Source organism: Myiozetetes cayanensis, unplaced genomic scaffold (assembly GCF_022539395.1).
Source record: "Myiozetetes cayanensis isolate MyiCay16 unplaced genomic scaffold, myiCay2020 scf5-8, whole genome shotgun sequence".
Taxonomy (NCBI): domain Eukaryota; kingdom Metazoa; phylum Chordata; class Aves; order Passeriformes; family Tyrannidae; genus Myiozetetes; species Myiozetetes cayanensis.
In genome coordinates this window covers 36,036,278-36,054,825 of record NW_026087742.1, presented here as the reverse complement: position 1 = coordinate 36,054,825, position 18,548 = coordinate 36,036,278, and the positions used below count along the sequence as shown (strand labels likewise).

Genomic DNA, 18,548 nt, shown 5'->3' with positions numbered 1-18,548 from the left:
AAAGCTAGCTCACGGTTTGGGGTTTTTTTAACTGCTAATCATCTTATTCTGTAAAGCTGGTGCTAGCAAGAACTTTCATTGACGAATTTTTATTCTAATTATTTCTGTGTCCCCTCTCCCCTTGAATGTCATCTCACCTACAAGAAAAATGGTAATTAAGACAATAGTGGAAAACAACAACACTATCTCTTCAGATGGTTCAGTAGTTTACTACCAGTAATTGGCTTTTCACTGCAGAACAGTATCATAATTTTAATTGTCACTTTTCAAACAAGGCATATAATGCAGCTCTTCACAGATACATTAATGAATGTTTGCTGCTCCTTTATGGATTCCTGTATATTTACACTATCAGCCTCAGTAACAACTGAGACTTCCAGCATGCAGTGTACTTCAGGAAAAAAAAAAAAAATTGACGTGAAATATTTTTTCACTGAATGAAAGATCTTTTTATGTGTAACTACTCAGGCCACAGTTTTTACAAAACATCTACAAACACAGGAAGAAAAAAATAAACTAAGGGATTTATGTGTTTCGACTCAAGTGAGCGACCTAAAAAAATTCTGATATTCAGTAGGTTTTACCACTGTATTATGCAAAAAGACCTCCTTTAAATATTTATATTTCAGCCCAGATTTCAAGGTTAAGGTCCTCAGATAATAAACTCTTACACTTTCAAAGAATGTGCAGTTAAATAACCAGAGCACTTATAATGTACATTCATAGTGTACAATAATTTTATGCTAAAGTAACCAGCTGGAACAAATGGGAGCTATAGCAGTATGAAACCCTAGAAAAGCTGTGATTAATCAGGTATAGGTATATGGCATGTAACTATATTATTTGCATGGAGGCATGGGTATTCAAAATCACAGCTCAAGAACAGAGGTGAGACCACGGAAGGCAAAAAAACTGGAATTTACCCCCAAAACAATCATTTACCCCTGAACACAGCTATTGCCAATCAAGAAAATAAAAGACTACATGCTTCTGTGGCTGCTGCAATGCTTTTTTCTGTTTGTAACACCATTCTGTCAAGCTCAGCCACAAGCATTTTGATGTAAAGAAACAGAAGAGAAAGAAATGGGGAGCACAAAGAAGGAAAAGGAGGCGAAAATGAAGAAAAGTAGCTATGGAAAAATTAATCTCTATTGCAATTCCACCAATCCACAGAGTTTTCCTGAGTGTTAGTTATTGTTTGCAATGTTTCTCACTTACCGACATCAGGATCAGTGGCTTGGACTCTTGTTAACAAAGCTTTAGTGGCTGTATTCTCGTAGACACACGCAGTGTAGTGATCAGATGAAAACACTGGTGGATTATCATTAACATCTTCTAAAATAAGATGGATTTCTGATTGGCAAAACCTGCCACCACCATCAGTGGCTCGGGCAACCAAGTTGTATGCAGGGATTTTCTCTCGGTCAAGAGGGGCCAAAGATTTCAGCTCACCTAAAATTGATGAAAAACAGCAGCTATCACTATTGTTGTAGCAACATCACTGATTCTAGATAGCTTAAGTGTCTCAAAACATGTGTTTCACAGGAACAGAAAAGAAAAAACAAAACCAACCTCGCTTATTCCAATGAATGTATTAAAGACTCACAGCAGTGTCACTTCCCTCTGCTCTGCATTCAGAAAAGAGAGCTGCCGATATGAGTGCAGGGATGACAAGCCACTCATGGTGGCCTTCAACAGCCTACAGCTTCACCCATATGAACACCACCATGGTTTCCCAAGTTTGTCTTTCTGTTACTATTAAGATTTATAGAATTATAGATACAGAAACACATCCTTTTAGCAGGGCCTGTTGCAATAGGACAAAGAGTCATGGTTTTAAGCTAAAAAGCGGGTAGATTTAGACTAGATATAAGGAAGTATTTTTTTTATTATGAGGATGGTGAAACACTGGCACAGGTTACCCTGGAAACATTAACTGGATGGGTCTCTGAGCAACAGGATCTAGTAGAAGATTACTGTGTGTATGGCAGGGGAGTTGGACTAGATGACCTTTAAAGTTCTCTTCCAACCCAAACTGTTCTAAGGTTCTATGATACATCTCTGACCTAACTTGAAGTCTGCAGGGAAACAAAAGTATTGATATCAACTGTTCTGGTTATAACATTCAATCTGGCCAACAAAGATGTCCCTCTTTCTCCCTCCTACCACCACCACTTTAAGTGTCATCCACACCTGCCATAACTGAAACAACTGGCTTATAGCCAAATGAACCTAACTATTGCTAAGGAAATGAACACCCACTGGTATCAAGGAATTAAAGCTATTAAGAAACATTTGGTTGTCATCTTACCATTTTCTGGATCTAAGAAAAATTTATTGTTCCCAGCACCATAAAGAGAATAGCGAATTTCACCATTGGACCCGATGTCAGCATCTTTAGCACTGATTTTAAGAATGACTTTGTTTGATGGAATGTCTTCAGGAAACAGTGCTGTGTATGCAACCTAGAGTCAAAAACAGAAATGTAAGCTATGCTGTGACAGTATTTTACAGTCTTTGCACAGCTGTTTGCTAAACAATTTGTAGTGCATCTTCCTATATGAAAACAATTTTCCTTTATGCAACACATTCCTAGCAATTCAAGTAACTGTTGTGCTTTGAGGTGCCACAGGAAACAATGCCAAATTATGACTCTGAATAGGGCTCATCTTAGGTGTTTAATGAAATACCATTTTTTACCTTCTGTTTATTCCATTGACATCCATGAAATGAAAATTTTGATGAGTGTGCTAACAGAAACAACTGTTTTTATCACCTCATCAAGCAGTTTCGAGGGAAATACAGACTGTGATTTGACAGAGTGGTTCTTGCAATGACAGTAGTCCATCAATGAAAATGCAACAATGGGAATTATATGAGTATATACATACACACACACACACATTTATATATATGTATATTCTGAGAGCAGTACCATTAAGGAACTCTGGGTTTTATCATGCCTTTTCTTTCACACAGACCTTTAAACTGTGCTAACATTAGTTCCCTGTATTGTCTTTCCACAGAACAAAAGACAGCTAGCACTCTTAAAGGTGTGGTCAGGCTAACTGCATGTGTTCCCAATAACATGAGAGCAAGTCACATTCCTTCTGCCTTTTACACTGCATCTCTCGCACCTGGAAGGTTCAGGAAAGCTGAAGTTAAACTGCATTGGAGGCATTTCAATGTGGGTTGTGAAAGGGGAGCATATTTTTTTTTCTGCAGGGGAGGAGTGGCTGCTGAATGTCACCTCACAACACATCATTTGTTCTAAAGCCATCTAAGGCCACCGTGTACATTGCTCCTTTGCTAGCTTTATGAGACCATTATCCTTGAATCTTGGTTTCACAGGAATGCTTTATCCTGCTACTCTCCCAGATCACTCCAAATTCTTCAACTAAGACCATAAGGATGAAAATTGGCATCACCTGTGAATACCTGTAAATAGCAAAGAACACCCAGAGAGGACCCATCGATTTCTGTGCATGTGTTGATAACTCACCTGTTCACAAACTGGATTATTGTCATTAACATCAGTGACGCTCACTTCCACAGCAGCTTGGGTTACAAAGAGGCCATCTGTGGCAGTGATGTTCAGATAATAAATGTCTTGCTCTTCCCGATCTAGAGGCCTTTTAACATAAACCTTCCACTCATTCTGAACCAGTCCCAGAGCAAACTTCCCTTTGGGATTCCCTCCTGCAACAAGACAAGCAACACACAATGGGCTGGAGTGTCCCTTCAGAGCTCCCACCTGGTATAAACACACGGACACATCGCAGAGGACCTGAACTAAGCAGCCATCATTTGTTTCACAGTGATTGGTGCTTCCAAACTTGCAGACTCGGAAGATCTGTAATGAGATTATGCTCCCCATGCTTATTGCCCCCCCCCCCCGAATGCCTTGTGTGAAAGTGAACCAATAACTTTCAGTGGAAACAAAATCCATTTAGCAGAGCTGAAGATGATCTCTTGTTTAGTTCCCCGTAAGGGTAATCAAATTCAAACTGTGAACAATCAATAGTCCTCTTGGGCTGCTACAATTGTCTTTCCACTTAGTCTCGGGAGAGGATATAATACACCGTAGCTCTTGTTACCAAGACAATTTCATTAGCTGTTGATTATGCAATCAAGGACTGGAAGAGGGTTCTATTAAGGAATGCTCTAATGAAAGCTTTATCATACAACTGTGCCATTCTTGTGCTTATTAAAATCCTAGTTTTTAAAAAACTTTACATGCCACAGGAAGACACGTTAAGTATTAAATAGTCCTAACAAGAAGTCATTTGAGGAACAGTTGGAAGATAAGCAGTAGAATTAGATCAAATATATCCAAGACTGGAAGATGATGAAAGGAGTTCAGGAGATAAAGCAGAAGAGTTTTTCACTGTGCCCTAACACTGACACTGAACTTGGCAGTGTTGCTCTTCCACATCATTAAATTGCCAGCTGACAAAAGTAGGTTGGGAAATGGAAAGTTTTGGTCCACATTATCCTCAGGAAGGAAGGAAGGATGGAAGGAAGGAAGGAAGGACATGTCATATGCAGAAGTGTACAGTAATTAAGGGGGGCACAGTCATTAATGTTTCCAACAGTTATCTACTCTTTTATCTGAAATGGTACAGCCTCCTGCACGGTCCATGAAGAAACACCTTCAATCACCTTTCTCTGATTCAAACCTTCTGTCAGACAAGACAGTAAAATCCTTTAAACCAATGTTAAGACTTAACTCCACTGTTCAGCTCAGCCCCACACAACTGCTTGCTCATTTCTTCCCCAGTGAGAACGGGAAGAGAATCTGAAGGGTAAAAGTGAGAAAACATACGGGTTGAGACAAAGACAGTGTAACTGGAAGAGAAAAAGCTGTGTGTATAAGCATAAAAAGGAATTCAGGGCAGGTGTTCAGCCATCTCCAGGAAAGCAGGGCTTTGTTACCCTGACAGTTACCTGGGAAGAAAAATCCCATAACTCTGGACAACCTCCCTTCCTCCTTCCTCCCTCAGCTTTTGACGTCATATGGTCTGGAATATCCCTTGGGTCAGCTGGGGCTAGCTGTCCTGGTTGTATCCCCTCCCAGCTCCTTGTGAATACCTGGCCTCCTCACTGGTGGGGTGGGGTGAAGAACAGAAAAGTCCTTGACTCTGTGTAAGCACAGCTCAGCAGTAACTAAAACATCCCTGTGGTAGAAACACTGTTTCCAGCACAAATCCAAATCATAGCCACATAACAGGTGCTATTTAGAAAATTAATTCTACCCCAGCCAAAGCCAGTAAAGCCAACTACCCAGTCTTCTGTGCCCAATGTCTAACATAACCTTAGTCTGTGAAAACATATCTGAAAATTTAATAATTTATGACAGACCACTCTAGTCATAGCAAACTCATGTGCTACAGAAACTGAGCAAGGACATATTAAAAAGCATCATGCTGCTCCACTGGATGCACTTTAATTGCAGTTAACCTGCTACTAGTTCTTTGCTCACCATATTAGGTTTTCTCATGTGCTCTCCACGCAGGAATGCAATCTGAGAACTATTGTCCATGTTGCTCATGTTTAAATGTGGTATAAAACTATTAAGGGAATGCTTATTCTTTCTTGCAACAAGTTCAAGAATGTCAAACATATTAGTGTACATTTGCTTACAAACTACTCAGGGTTCTGACATGTCATGCGATCTGTCCAAGCTCAATAGAAAGATGAGGTTCTTAAACCTTCCCCTCTAGTTACTTGCGTGAAATGATTGCATAACTAAGTATTAGGAAAAAAAAAAAAAAGACAACTTATTTGCATTGACTGCTCTCAGGCAATTAGTGTCTCTGATGTTGTTTTCGGTGTCACAATTCTGTCAGTTCTCAGGAACCCTTTTAGCAAAATAATAATGCAGAGAAGGTCTGAACTTGAGGCTGAGCCTAAAACCAAGCAAAAGAAGTCTAACGTCAATTTCAAAACTACTTTCTACAGGGAAAGCTGAAAGAGGTCACAGGCTGTAATCTATGCTTCCTTCATTAGCTACCAGCGACAAGATAGACTGGTTTCTATTTAATATGAAAACTAAGTCAGTTGAGTCAGGCTGAGCAGATCTTTCTTGTTAAGCATCACCATTTGTGCTAGCTGTGACTGTGCCAAAAAAAGCAAGTTGTAATGAATAAGATTTCAAGAAAAGTAGTCAGACAGGCATTATAATTATAAAAGGTCCTTGGATCATACAGAGCACTAAACTGATATATCAAATACAGATATTTTCTGTTGATAGAAAACCACCCTTTTTGATCAGTTTTCCCACTGATTTCTATGACAGTCTGGAATAATCACCTGAGAACACATTGTTTAATCTGTTGTGTCATATAAACTCACATTTCTCCTTAAGAGGGTTACACAGAGTGTTGATGTGTTGTACAGTCTAGATTTGAATACAATTCAAGGAAATGAGAATCTGTCCACTGACTCGAGTCTGAATGTGACTTCAAAGAAGGTAGACCCCTGCTGATTGACGTTTAATTCCCTCTATTCAGTTTAACACCGGCAAAAAAAAAAAGCTTAACTCTCCTTTATAAAAGGTTGTAATCTTGTCATAGTGAGTTTAATGTTGTAAACCATTAATAAAAATGATCTCCAATGTTCTTATTTTGCTTCATGATATTAATCAGGCTTTCCTGCATATTAGTCCTTTTGTAAAAGGAAATGATTAACTGTCCCGACCAACTAGGAAGCAATACACTCAAGGTATGGGTATCTCATTGCTAAGAAAAGAGGAAAGGTAAAATCTAATTAAAATCAGCTGGTGGCTTTTACAGCTAGCAGTAACACTACCTTGGAATAATTTTAAAATCACTGTTGCCTTGTTGCTGATAGAATGGCTTTTAAATCACATCCAGGAATCTGGAGAATATGCATTAAAAAATGGTTCTTGGGATCCCTTTTATCCCCCTTTAGTCCATTCAAAAAGTATCAATTTGAATGACCAAGAAAGCAGCAAACATGTAACAGTTTATCTACATGGCTTTTTTATTAGCACCTTCATCTTTCTTTTTTGCTTCTTAGGACTGGCTCTATATTTTGTTGATGGAAAGCAAAGGTGGACTATAAAGTGCAACAGAAATAATGAGATGTAAGCACTAAAATACTGTCAGGGAAATATTGTTAAAAATGGAAAGGCAAAAAAAATCCACACTGTGGCCCAGGAAACATTTCCTAGTACTTATACATATGTCTTGATGCAGATCTCATTCTGCAGTGATTAATTAACTTTTTCACTAATATATGCAAGCAGATTCAGTTTCCTAGGGGCATTCTAATTAATTAGTTTTTCGCTCTGAATAATGTAGCTTTTCTAAACGGAAGACTCCTGACTATGTGTATTAATGGATTCTTTAAAATCTTTTGGCAGTTTTCTTATGTTCTACTTTGAATGTCACAACAGTGAAGTGCTAGCTACACAAAACACTCCAGTAACTTTTTAGAAAGGCTTTGAGGCTAAAAGAATCAGCAGTATCTTTTATCTTTTGTTACTTGAAGTTTAAATAATGCTCTGTCTCCCTCCCTCTCTCCCTAGTCAGCAAATAGTACAAAGCCAAATCAAGCTCAAGTTTAAGTAAAGAAAGAAAACAGCCAGATACAAATGAAATGCAGAGAGACAGTGATCCAAAATAAACAAATCCTGGCACACATCATTACTAAAGCACACACAGAGGCCATTATAGCAGCTAAAAGGGAATGGAAAACTAGCAGCCAACAGTATCAGTTTTCACTGTCATGCCCCCATCTGGGATGGGGAACTGAATATTTACTAACTTATTTATTTAGTTTCTGTCTTACATTTATGCATTTATTTAGGTATTTTCAATTCCCAGTTAGAACTCTAGACATTTGCATCTCACAAAATCAATAAGTTTATCCTTCACTCCCAGTTTAAGGTATGTGTTTCCTGAGCTTCTGAAATGATAAACCCAATCCTCTTAGCTTTACTATCGTAAAATTGCAGACACTGTTCTTTAGCCTGAAGCACAAGGCCTCCCCAAAAACAGAAACATCTATTTCTCCAGAAGTCCAGTATCACAAATGTAAGATAAAAACAAACAAAACCCATCACTTTGCTCATATTGGGTAATCCAGCAAAAAGCCAGTGTACAATACCAGTTCTTTCTTCCAAAACACATTGTCCATCTTCCTTGAATGCAGCCAAAACAAGCTTAAAGGCTATTGATGTCCTTAGATTTATGTGCCTGATGAAGCCTAATTAACATCACTGAGGAACATAAAACACTTTACCAAAGTCTTGGCAGCTGATATTTTTCTGATGGTTTTTCCTAGTTTGCCACTGTTAAATCTCAGTAATATATGGCTGGTTGTTGGTTGGCTAGACACCAGAAGAGCCCTGGTTTTAGGCAAACTACCTCAAATGATATAGGCAATGACCTCAAATGAGCTTTCAAAAGAAAACAAAAGAAACTCCTGTGCTCCCTAAGTGCATTTGTGTCATCTGCGCTTCCTATTGATTTTCTATTAAGATTTATATATAGCACTTTTGCTTTGTGAACAGCTCCAGCTGCGATCAAACTACAAATAACAAAGGGAAGTGCAAAATTCCCCCCCACACACCATCAAATGCAAACGAAAGTGGGTTTGAAAATAGCAATTACTTCCCAGTAATCATGGAAAACAATCTTAAACTGAAGGAATCCAAACCAGGATATCTATTTATCCACCAGAGTGTATAAATGCCTTTTCAAAGTCGACCAGAAGACTGCAATAAGCATTTGTATTTCTCTGAAGAGCATAAAGGACTCTTCAGTGATCACATCTGACACAAAATGTTTATTTCTATCATTTCCTAAATGATGATTTTTTCACCTATCTTCTGTGTGCTACTTTTGTCCTGGTGCATTTTCACAAAGCTGTTTTTGGTGGATCCACATGTCATTCTCATAATTTGTTTTCTTCTTTCTTTTTGTTAATGTCTTGCTTTTTCTCAGAGTTTGTTTATTGTATTCACAGAAGTTTCTATGGCTCAAAACACCTCTAGAAAGACACAGCATTTGAATAATCATCTAGCTAATCTGATTCCATGAAACATTCAAATGCAGTTCCTGAGATCAACTTGAGGTAAAGTGTGAATAGACTATTTTGTTAGTGAAACTATACTTTAATATGTTTTGACATTTTAATCAAAAGAACATAATTTCCCCTTGTGCATTTTCCAACCTCAAATCAGATATTCAAAGGCAGTGGAATTTCTGAGCCCATACACTTTAGTAATTCTACAGTAGGACTTAAAGAAAAGTTTGGGCTTTGACATCTCATGTTTTCAGAAGCTAACAGAACAGCAAAAATATCTGACATATTTTGAACTGCGATAGAAATTAGGGTACAGAATGATCTATAATTTTTGAGTCACATGTGACAGTTGTTATTCAAAAGTCCAGTTTTTGCCAAATTAACAGCATAGGGATGTGAAAAAACCCCCATCATTATGTAACTAAAGGCATAATTAACTATAAGAGATGACTGCAAGACTTCAGAACAAAACTAATAATCATGGGGCACTAATACATTTTTGTTACAAACATAATGGTTTTCTTTTCCCATAGTACTTTCTGCACTAGGATCCCCAAACTCCTTCAAATATCCCAAAATTTCTAGGATGAGGCATTACTTATTTACTCCTACATATGTGGGAACTGGGACACTGGCAGCTAATGCACATTGCCCAAAGCCTCTAAAACCTGAGACCTACCCACAGACTACCTTTGCCCCTACTTCTAATATCCTACAGCACACCACATTATGAACACACAGTCTTTGCAAACCTTTAAAGCAAATCCAAATATTCATGTAAATGGTCAGAATGAATTTCTGGTTGCTTTGAAAATGATGCTACTTCCGATGTGTAACACAGGCAATCCATGGCTAATCGGAGTATCACAGCTCTCCCTACACACCATCCCATAGCCATTTTCAATTTGATAGCTAACAAAGGGCTAGGAGCCTTACGCTCCAGAGCAAAATATACAAACTGTTTTCCCATTAGTTAAGTAATTTTTGCCCACAGCCTGTTTCCTACATGCAATCTTGTGTAGGTCTAATCCCATCCAGTGAGAGAAATGTGAATTTATCCAATAACTTGGTTATTACTAGGTAGTTAATATAAGCTTTTGAATTGCTAAGACTGGGGGCAGTGACAAAGTTGTTTCCTAACAAAATCTATTGGACAATGAAAGATGAAGGCAGAAAAATAACTGCAGTACCCCATCACTCACAACATACTCACACAAAAGCCAGGCTGAATCTAGGAGAAAAGAATGATAATAAGTATAACACAATAGAAGAGAGAAATGTTACCTACTTTGAAAAATGTGTTAGTAATGTAATCAAAATTGCCTCATGCTGTATATAACAGTACATGTCAGCTAACCAGTGCTTCTAAGTATATTACTATTTCCCTGGCCAGGAATCTATACTGATAAGAAATGGCATCCCCTCACTCAATAATGTAAAATCCATTCATACCCCTACTGCTCCCAGCCCCAAAGAGTGGTGCTTCAAACATGCTCCTGCATGCATTTTCCTATCTCAAAACGAGAGATGCTATTCCAAAAGAAAAAAAAATGCTTGGAAATATAAAGATTTTCTCTCTAAGAATGAAATTTTCTTTTTCCCACTGTTGAAAAATTAAATCATGATGGTTTTCAAGCTGACATATTAATTATGATCGGTTGATGGGTCACACTACATTGCACTGCAGCAAATCATGAAGCATTAATCTTGTAAATTTGAGAGAGAATAAAACAGAGATACACACACACACTCCCTTTCTCTCTTTTCAGTTTTGCTGCAAATTCTCTCTAAAACAAAAAAAAAAACTAAAAACATCAGTGAACAGTGTAATTGTGTCATTCACAGAGATAATTTAGCTAACATTCACCTAAAACTGGACACATGCACAGTTCTTCAGTAAAGCTGGCTATGGGAAGAAAGCATGTAAGTTGTTTCTTACCTGTAATATGGTAGCTAACCTGCCGATTGACATCAGATGTGTCTTCATCCCAGGTGCTAAGAACAGCCACAACTTCCCCTGGAGGGTCACTCTCCTTCACTGACCCTCGGTACACCTCGTGCTCAAAGACAGGTGCGTTATCATTTATATCTGTCACAGTAACTGAGACCAAGGTGGTTGAAGATAAGGACAAAGCTTCCCCCAGATCTGAGGCCACCACTGCAAAGGTGAAAGCAGAATCTTTTTCATGGTCCAGATCCTTCAGTGTACTGATCCAGCCACTGTTGCTATCAATGGTGAATGCTTCTGTGATCTTCTCCAGCTCCGAGTCCACCGCAAGTGTATAGGTGACCTGCCCATTTGCACTCGAGTCTGCATCGACTGCTTTAACTTGCATAAGTTTTGTTCCTATAGGCATCCCTTCCATTATTATAGCATCATAGCTAGCTGTTTCAAACACAGGCTTGTTGTCGTTTACATCCAACACCTTCACCTCCACATCCACAGTCAACACAATGTCTACTTTATCTAACTGAATCGTGGCTGCAACTTTGAAGTGAAAAGCAGGATTTATTTCGTGGTCAAGTCTCTTATCCAATTTTATGAGCCCTGTGTCTTGCTCTATGATGAAAACTCCGTCTTTGTTGTTTTCAGGTAGCTCACCATTAACTGTGCTATACAAAGCACCCTGATTGGGCAACACGTGCAGAATGTCAATAGTGCTACCGATGAGGGTATCTTCTGCTATGGTAAAAGAATACTGGGGTTGAGAAAAGGAAGGCAAAATAGTTTCTGGGGGTAAAACATGGATGTAGACAGGAATGAGGGAATGCTTTACAGGAATGCCACCATCAACTGCTTTGACAAAGAATGACAAAACTGTGCTTTTAAGCTGATTAAAGCTACCCTTGGTGACCATCCATCCATTATCTGGATCTATTTCAAGCAGATCAGCTACCGAAACGGAGGCTTCACTATAGAGAGAATAGGTAATTCTGGAATTGGCTCCATCATCTGGATCTACTGCCTGTACTTGGGTCACCAAGTGACCTTTCCCAACATCTGCTTTGACACTTGCTCTGTATTCGACCATCATAAATTGAGGAGCATTGTCATTCTCATCCACTACTATCACTCTCACAGTGCAAAACGTAGTCCTGCCACCTCCGTCAAGGGCTCTCAAAAATATACCGATATCACTTTCCAGTGGGCTCTCACGGTCTAACCTCTCAGTTGTCAGAATCTGCCCGTTGCTATCAATCAAAAATCGGTCCTTGGCAAAGTCATTTATTATGGAGTAGCTGATCTGGCCATATACACCTGAATCCCCATCTGTTGCCTTCACATGGATTACCTTAGTTCCAGGAGCAGCATTTTCTCTAACCTCTGCAACATAAACACTCTGCGAAAACACAGGGCTGTAGAGGTTGGCCCCAAGTATCTGAATGTGCACCTGAGCTGTGCTGGTGAACAGCCCATCTGACACAGAGACATTTAGGCTGTACATGGGCTCCATTCTCTGTTTGCGATGGTTGGAAAGGGTGATAACACCACTCTTGCTGTCCATAATAAAACTGGTCCGATCATTTCCTGATAGGATGCTATACTCCAGTCTGTCAAAATCAGAGCTGTCAGCATCAGAAGCTTGGACACAAGTCACAAAATGACCGCGAGGTGCCAGTTCACTCACATATGATTCATATATTAACTGGTTAAAAACTGGAGGGTTGTCATTCATATCTGTTATCGAGATACTAACAAGAACCTCACTGCTTAGTGGTGGGAACCCATTATCAGTTGCTCTGACTTTCAAGCTGCACTGCTGTATGAGTTCATGATCCAGCATCCGGGCTGTCAAAATTAGGCCACTGCTGCTGTCTATATGGAAATAGTCAGTGCTGTTAAAGGTGTCCTGGACTATCTGATACTGTACAATCTTGTTATTGTCAGAGTCGGCGTCAGTAGCAACAACCTGCAGTACAGGAGTCCCAATCAAAGAAGCTTCAGACAAAGTAGCATTATAAGCCGACTGATCAAAAACTGGAGGATTATCATTAACATCATTAATGATCAAATCCACAGTGACCTCAGCTCGAGCACCAGTGAGGGCATCACTGGCTCGCACCATTAGCTTGAAAAGAGAATTTATTTCATAGTCCAGTGGGCTGATGACACTCAGAACTCCAGTATCAAAGTCGATATTAAACTGGTTATAGGGATCTCCATCGACAATGATATAAATGATACCCTGGCCTTCTGGACTGGTTGCATTTATGCTTAAAATTGGTGTGTGCATTTCTACATCTTCATTCACGGAAGCTGTATAGAAGGGTTTGTCAAATACAGGCATTGCTTTGTTAACAATAGTAATGGGGAGCTCTACCGATGCAGACAATGATGGGTTACCACCGTCTTTTGCAAGAATGACAACCAAGTACTCTATATTAGACAAATCAGAATTGAAGGCTTCTTTTAAAGTGACGCTACCAGATCCTCTATCAATTTCAAAATGTCCGTAGTCTTCCTTCAGAAGGTATGACACGTCACCATTTTCACCCTTGTCTTTATCAATAGCTGTCACTCGATATATCAGGGTACCAGGTTCAGCATCAACTTGCACAGCAGCATAGTATGGAAGTCCTACGAACACCGGGGCGTTGTCATTTATGTCCTCAATGTAAACTCTCACCACTACTCGAGCGACACGAAGGTGATCTAATTCACGACTTGCTTCCACCACCAGCTCATACAGTTCCTGTTCCTCTCGGTCAAAGGGGATGCCAGTTGTCTGAATGACTCCTGAGGTGGATTTGATTTTAAATTTGTTTCCTGGGTTTAATATGCTGTATTTCAAAGGCTCATTGAGGCGGTTACCAACAGCATTTACCACAGCGATCTTTGTGATATTGGTGCTGTTTTCTGAGATAGAAGTGGAATAAACATTTTGTGTGAAATGGAGTCCACTATCCATGGCTTCTTTTACCATTATTGTCACCATAGCAGTGCTATAAAATTTCCCATCTGATACTCTTACTATTAGCATATAATGGTCTTTGGAGAGACTACTGTTTTTAATGGTGAGTACCCCTGTGCTTGAATCAATTAAAAAATGGTCCATATTGCCTTCAATTATACTAAATGTTAGTTCAGGAGGGATCTCCGAATCTGGGTCTGTAGCCTTGACTTTGAGAACCTCAACACCAATATATGTGGGTAGGAGCAAGACTGTCTCAAATACGGCCTGGCTGAAGACTGGTGGGTTGTCATTGACATCAGTTACCTCAACGGTCACTTCAACTGGGCTCTCTGCTGTAAGCTGGGGATTCCCACTGTCTCTAACATGAACGTGGAAATGGAAATGGGCTATTGTTTCATGATCTAAATTTGCAATTGTTCTGATTGCACCTGTGCTGGAATCTACCGTGAAATACTTTTTTGCAGTAGATTCAACAATCTGGTAGACAAGCAAAGCATTCTGGTTGCTATCAGCATCAGTGGCACGTATCACGAGGGGACTGTTATTCGCACTCCGGACTATGCTGTTTACAGGAGCAGCTTCACTTATGCTGCCCGAGTACTGAGAGAAGAGAAAAACTGGTGGGTTATCATTTTCATCAACAATTTGAATGTTCACTGTGGCATTTGATGCCATGCCTGCCATATTTGTTGCTTGTACAATGAGCTGATAGGAGGAAGCACGTTCATAATCAAGGGCCTTTTGACTGGTGATCACTCCGGAATACGGGTTTATGGTGAAGGCTCCATCAACATTGCCATCTTTAACCTCATAAACTAACGTGGACTGACTGATTGCAGAGAGAGAGATGACAGAAGTACCAACATCCACATTTTCATTAACCTCCGCTTGGTATTCTTTTAGAGTGAATTTAGGGTGAGAGTTATCTGCCATCGTCACAGATATCCGTACGATTGCTGTTGCAGACAGCGCTGGAGAACCTTGATCAGTCACTTTGACTGACAAAACAAACTGTCCCATTGTGGTTAAGTCTGGTTCCTTGAGTAATGTAATGATGCCTAAAACTGGTTCAATCTTGAATGTGTTTCCTGTATTTCCTAAAACACAAATATTGGAATCAGATTAGAAATGAAATATGAAAAATTTAATGAATGATAACTTAAACCAGGAGCAATTAGCTGCATTCGTTAAAGGCAGTTACTAAAAGGACCCAACAGGCCCAACATAAAAGAATTCTAAAGGCACTTCCAGACTTTCCTTCTGAAGATCAGATACTCAGTAGATGGTAAAGGTGTTCAAAGCATCAGAAACTCAGGTGTTGCTATCTATATTTTGATTCTGAGTATTAAAATCTGAGCAAGAGTTGCATGTACATTACTCCTACTGAAGGAAGGAAAAGCATCCCTAAATTATAGGAATTAGTCAAATACATGTACACCTAAGGCAAAGAAATGAGATCAGAGGCTAACAAGCCAATTACACGACTAATGGATAACAACTCAGGCTCTTAATTGAATGGGATATTAAGCAACCATAGAGGAGATTACAGTAGTTCAAGACTCAAAGAACTGAATATAAGAAGGTTAAAGTGGCATTTAGAAAAAATAAAACTGAGCAAATACCATAGAAAAGAGATTCAAGTGTCTTGTGGCACAAAGGTTTATCATGTGATCTCTGAGGAGGATGAATCCAGATGAATGAGATTTAGCAGAAAATGTCATGAAATGCCTGTTATAACATGAAGCCAAGGATATCACTGACTGCATAAAGGTGAAAACAGTGAATTTGGATCAGTGACCTTCTTTGGGGTCCTGATTTCTTTCAGGTCTTTTTGCCAACCTTTTCTTCAGCAATACAGATCCAAAACTTTTTATATGTATCCTTATGATATAATGAAAGATCACCTTCATTAGGCGAACCATGTTTTACTGGTCCTTTTGAGTGCCTGCTTAAAGTAAAGGATGCTGCATATGTAAATGGTATGTATAAGCATACAGACTCTTTTTCTGAATTTGATTGTAAATACAAACAGCATATACTGAGTTACAGTGATTCCCATCATTATAACATGTTCCCTCTATTACAATTCACATCTTAAAATTTAGAACTGCTTCTAATCTACGGTCAAGCATCCATCCATGACCTGGAGAGAAATATATCTCAGGTGATAAACAAGAGACTTTCTTTTAACTGTGATTGTTACAGATGCTGTACACAGAGCAGTAAATGTGAAAATTGTAGCAGGAACGCCAAATACATGGAATTCTGAATGAAGCGAGGTAGTGTGAACTATTTTTAAGATGCGATTCACTATCTGTTGTAATTCTGGAGCTTGAAGGCTAATTTAAGCTACATATTAGTGTATGTAGTTCAATACTGCTAGTGGCTCTCTACTTATATCCAGCCTTTCAGATCAGTAAAGTTTACTGGCTAAACCAAAAATTATGCTATTCACTAAGGAACCGAGATTCTTCCAGAGCGACAAATTCTCATAAAAATCATAGTATCTCTCACATTTACAGACACTTCAAATGCTGCTGCAGTTATTTTGTCAGTGCTTGCTAATACAAATAATTTTTAGACCCTGACAGCCTCTGTAAGGCCAGAGATGGTTCTTCTCCTTGAAGATGTAAGATGAGGTAATTCCCCTGAATGACAGGGCTGTGTACAATCTGAATTCTGCAGTTAAAATCAATATTATCAACAGCAGATTTTATGGATCATAGAAACTACAGCAGCAGAAGACTGAATTTTGATGTATCTGAGATTGGGATATCCATGGATAATGAAACTGGAGGAGTGTGGGGATTACAGTAAACAGAGGTTTAAAGTCTGACACTGCAGGGAGAGCTCATGATGAAACAAAAACAGCCTGTAATGAAAAACAGTCTCTAAAAACCACCTAATAGCTAAAGCATCTTTTCTAATCATAATACTTTTCTGTCTGCATCACGTATGATTCTACTACCACTGTAATGGGAACCATACTCCTAACATGTCAGGTTGCTCTTTACGTTGTGGTAGCACCTCTAGATGATTGGGTTTGGAGCCCATAATAGTAATATGGTGTCAAGAAAAAGCTGGGAATAGCCTTGAAAAAGATTGTCCCAGGAACCAAGCCTGCTCAGAGTTTTTTCTATAAAGGCACAGTGTTGTCCTGCCTGAGCACGTGTTAAACTTCCCCTGATCTAAGATACTGAGCAATAAATGGTAAAATCAAATGCAGTGCATAAAGGAAATACTTGTTTTGGAGTACTAACATCTTTGTTGCTCTAATTTTAGCACTTATAGGTGCAAAAGACTTCACTTTCTAGTTTGCTGAATATATTCTCCTTCATACAGGACCATACAGGATAATGGCAGAAAAAAAGCTGCTTGGGTCTTCTCTAAGTTTCAGGTTATATCAGCTTAACTTAAGGTGTGAGCTTCAATTATATGAAGTTAAATCAGTATTCTTATTTCTTTAACTATTTTTTTTTTAATTTAGCCTGTTCCTAACTGATGTAAGCCATTCTAACTATAAAGAAAAGTCTTTATAATAATATGGGGATAAACAGTAATCCAGTAGGATCAGAGCCTAATACTGGTAAAGGTTTGTGATCTGCTTAACATGGGGACAATCTAAAGTATTTGTGACCTCTTCTTATGGAAATATAAGTTTCAAGTTTTCTTTTTATTACAGTGGAAAGATTCATATTACTAATAAACCCTCCCAAAAGTAGAAATTAAACATTAAAGAATGCAAAGGTTACAAATTTCTACTTCCTTCTCTCTTTTTCCAGACATCCCTCCTGTATATCTCTTAAAGCTTTATCTCAGAGATAATTCTTAACTTCAGATTCACGTGAGCCAGAGAAACTTACATTCACTTGCATGTGTGTTAGAGATAATGCAAATGTTCTATTACCATGCTGTTGCACCAGCAGAGGAATTCTTTTGCTGGTACAGATTACGTGGTGAATGAAAATGTTCAGAGTTTAACAGCAAAAGCAATTTTAATCTGGTGTCATCACACCCTCCCTTAGTTTCAACAGATCTTGTGCCATTAAAATGGTATGGCTGTGCTGACAGAAGTTTTCAGCATAGCCCTGGTCTTATTCTCTGTGCTCCTCTGATCCAAATACTACCAAAGACACCAGAAGATACCAGCTACTGGGACACTTTTTTATGGAGGATCCACTCTGTACTGGTCTGAAGCCAACACCCTGAAAACCAGTCACTGGCTGCAATTTTGAATAACTATCTTCTGTGATGGCATGACTTGGAGGTAACAGGTTCTGTAGCCATCTAGTGAACATGAATCAGTCACAGAATCACAGAATGGCTGGGGTTGGAAGGGACCACTGGAGGACATCTAGTCCAATCCTCCTGATAAAGCATGCTCACCTACAGCAGGTTGCACAGGATCCCACCCAAGCAGGTTTTGAATATCTCTGGAAAAGGAGACTCCACAACCTCTCCTGGGCAGCCTGTTCCAGAATGAGATTCTGTTCTGCCAGGGTTTGGGTATAGCGATTTCAAAATAAAAAACCCCCCCCCAAAAAAAACCCCAAAAACAAAAACAAAAAAAAAAACAAA

At 39.0% G+C, this 18,548-nt stretch overlaps 1 protein-coding gene across 10 annotated transcripts in view; it reads right to left on the bottom strand.

Annotated features, from left to right (window-relative positions):
• Window positions 1-18,548, bottom strand: part of FAT3 (FAT atypical cadherin 3) — a 404,213-nt gene that overhangs the window by 63,949 nt on the left and 321,716 nt on the right. For all 10 annotated transcript variants that reach the window (XR_007630830.1, XM_050331683.1, XM_050331681.1 and 7 more), the window contains 4 exons: window positions 10,994-15,067; window positions 3,503-3,699; window positions 2,312-2,465; window positions 1,219-1,452 (listed from right to left, as the gene is read on the bottom strand). Coding sequence is in view for 9 of the 10 variants with exons in the window: in XM_050331683.1 (XP_050187640.1) it covers window positions 1,219-1,452; window positions 2,312-2,465; window positions 3,503-3,699; window positions 10,994-15,067 (4,659 nt within the window). In the remaining variant the exon portion in view is untranslated. The remainder of the gene's footprint in view (window positions 1-1,218; window positions 1,453-2,311; window positions 2,466-3,502; window positions 3,700-10,993; window positions 15,068-18,548) is intronic.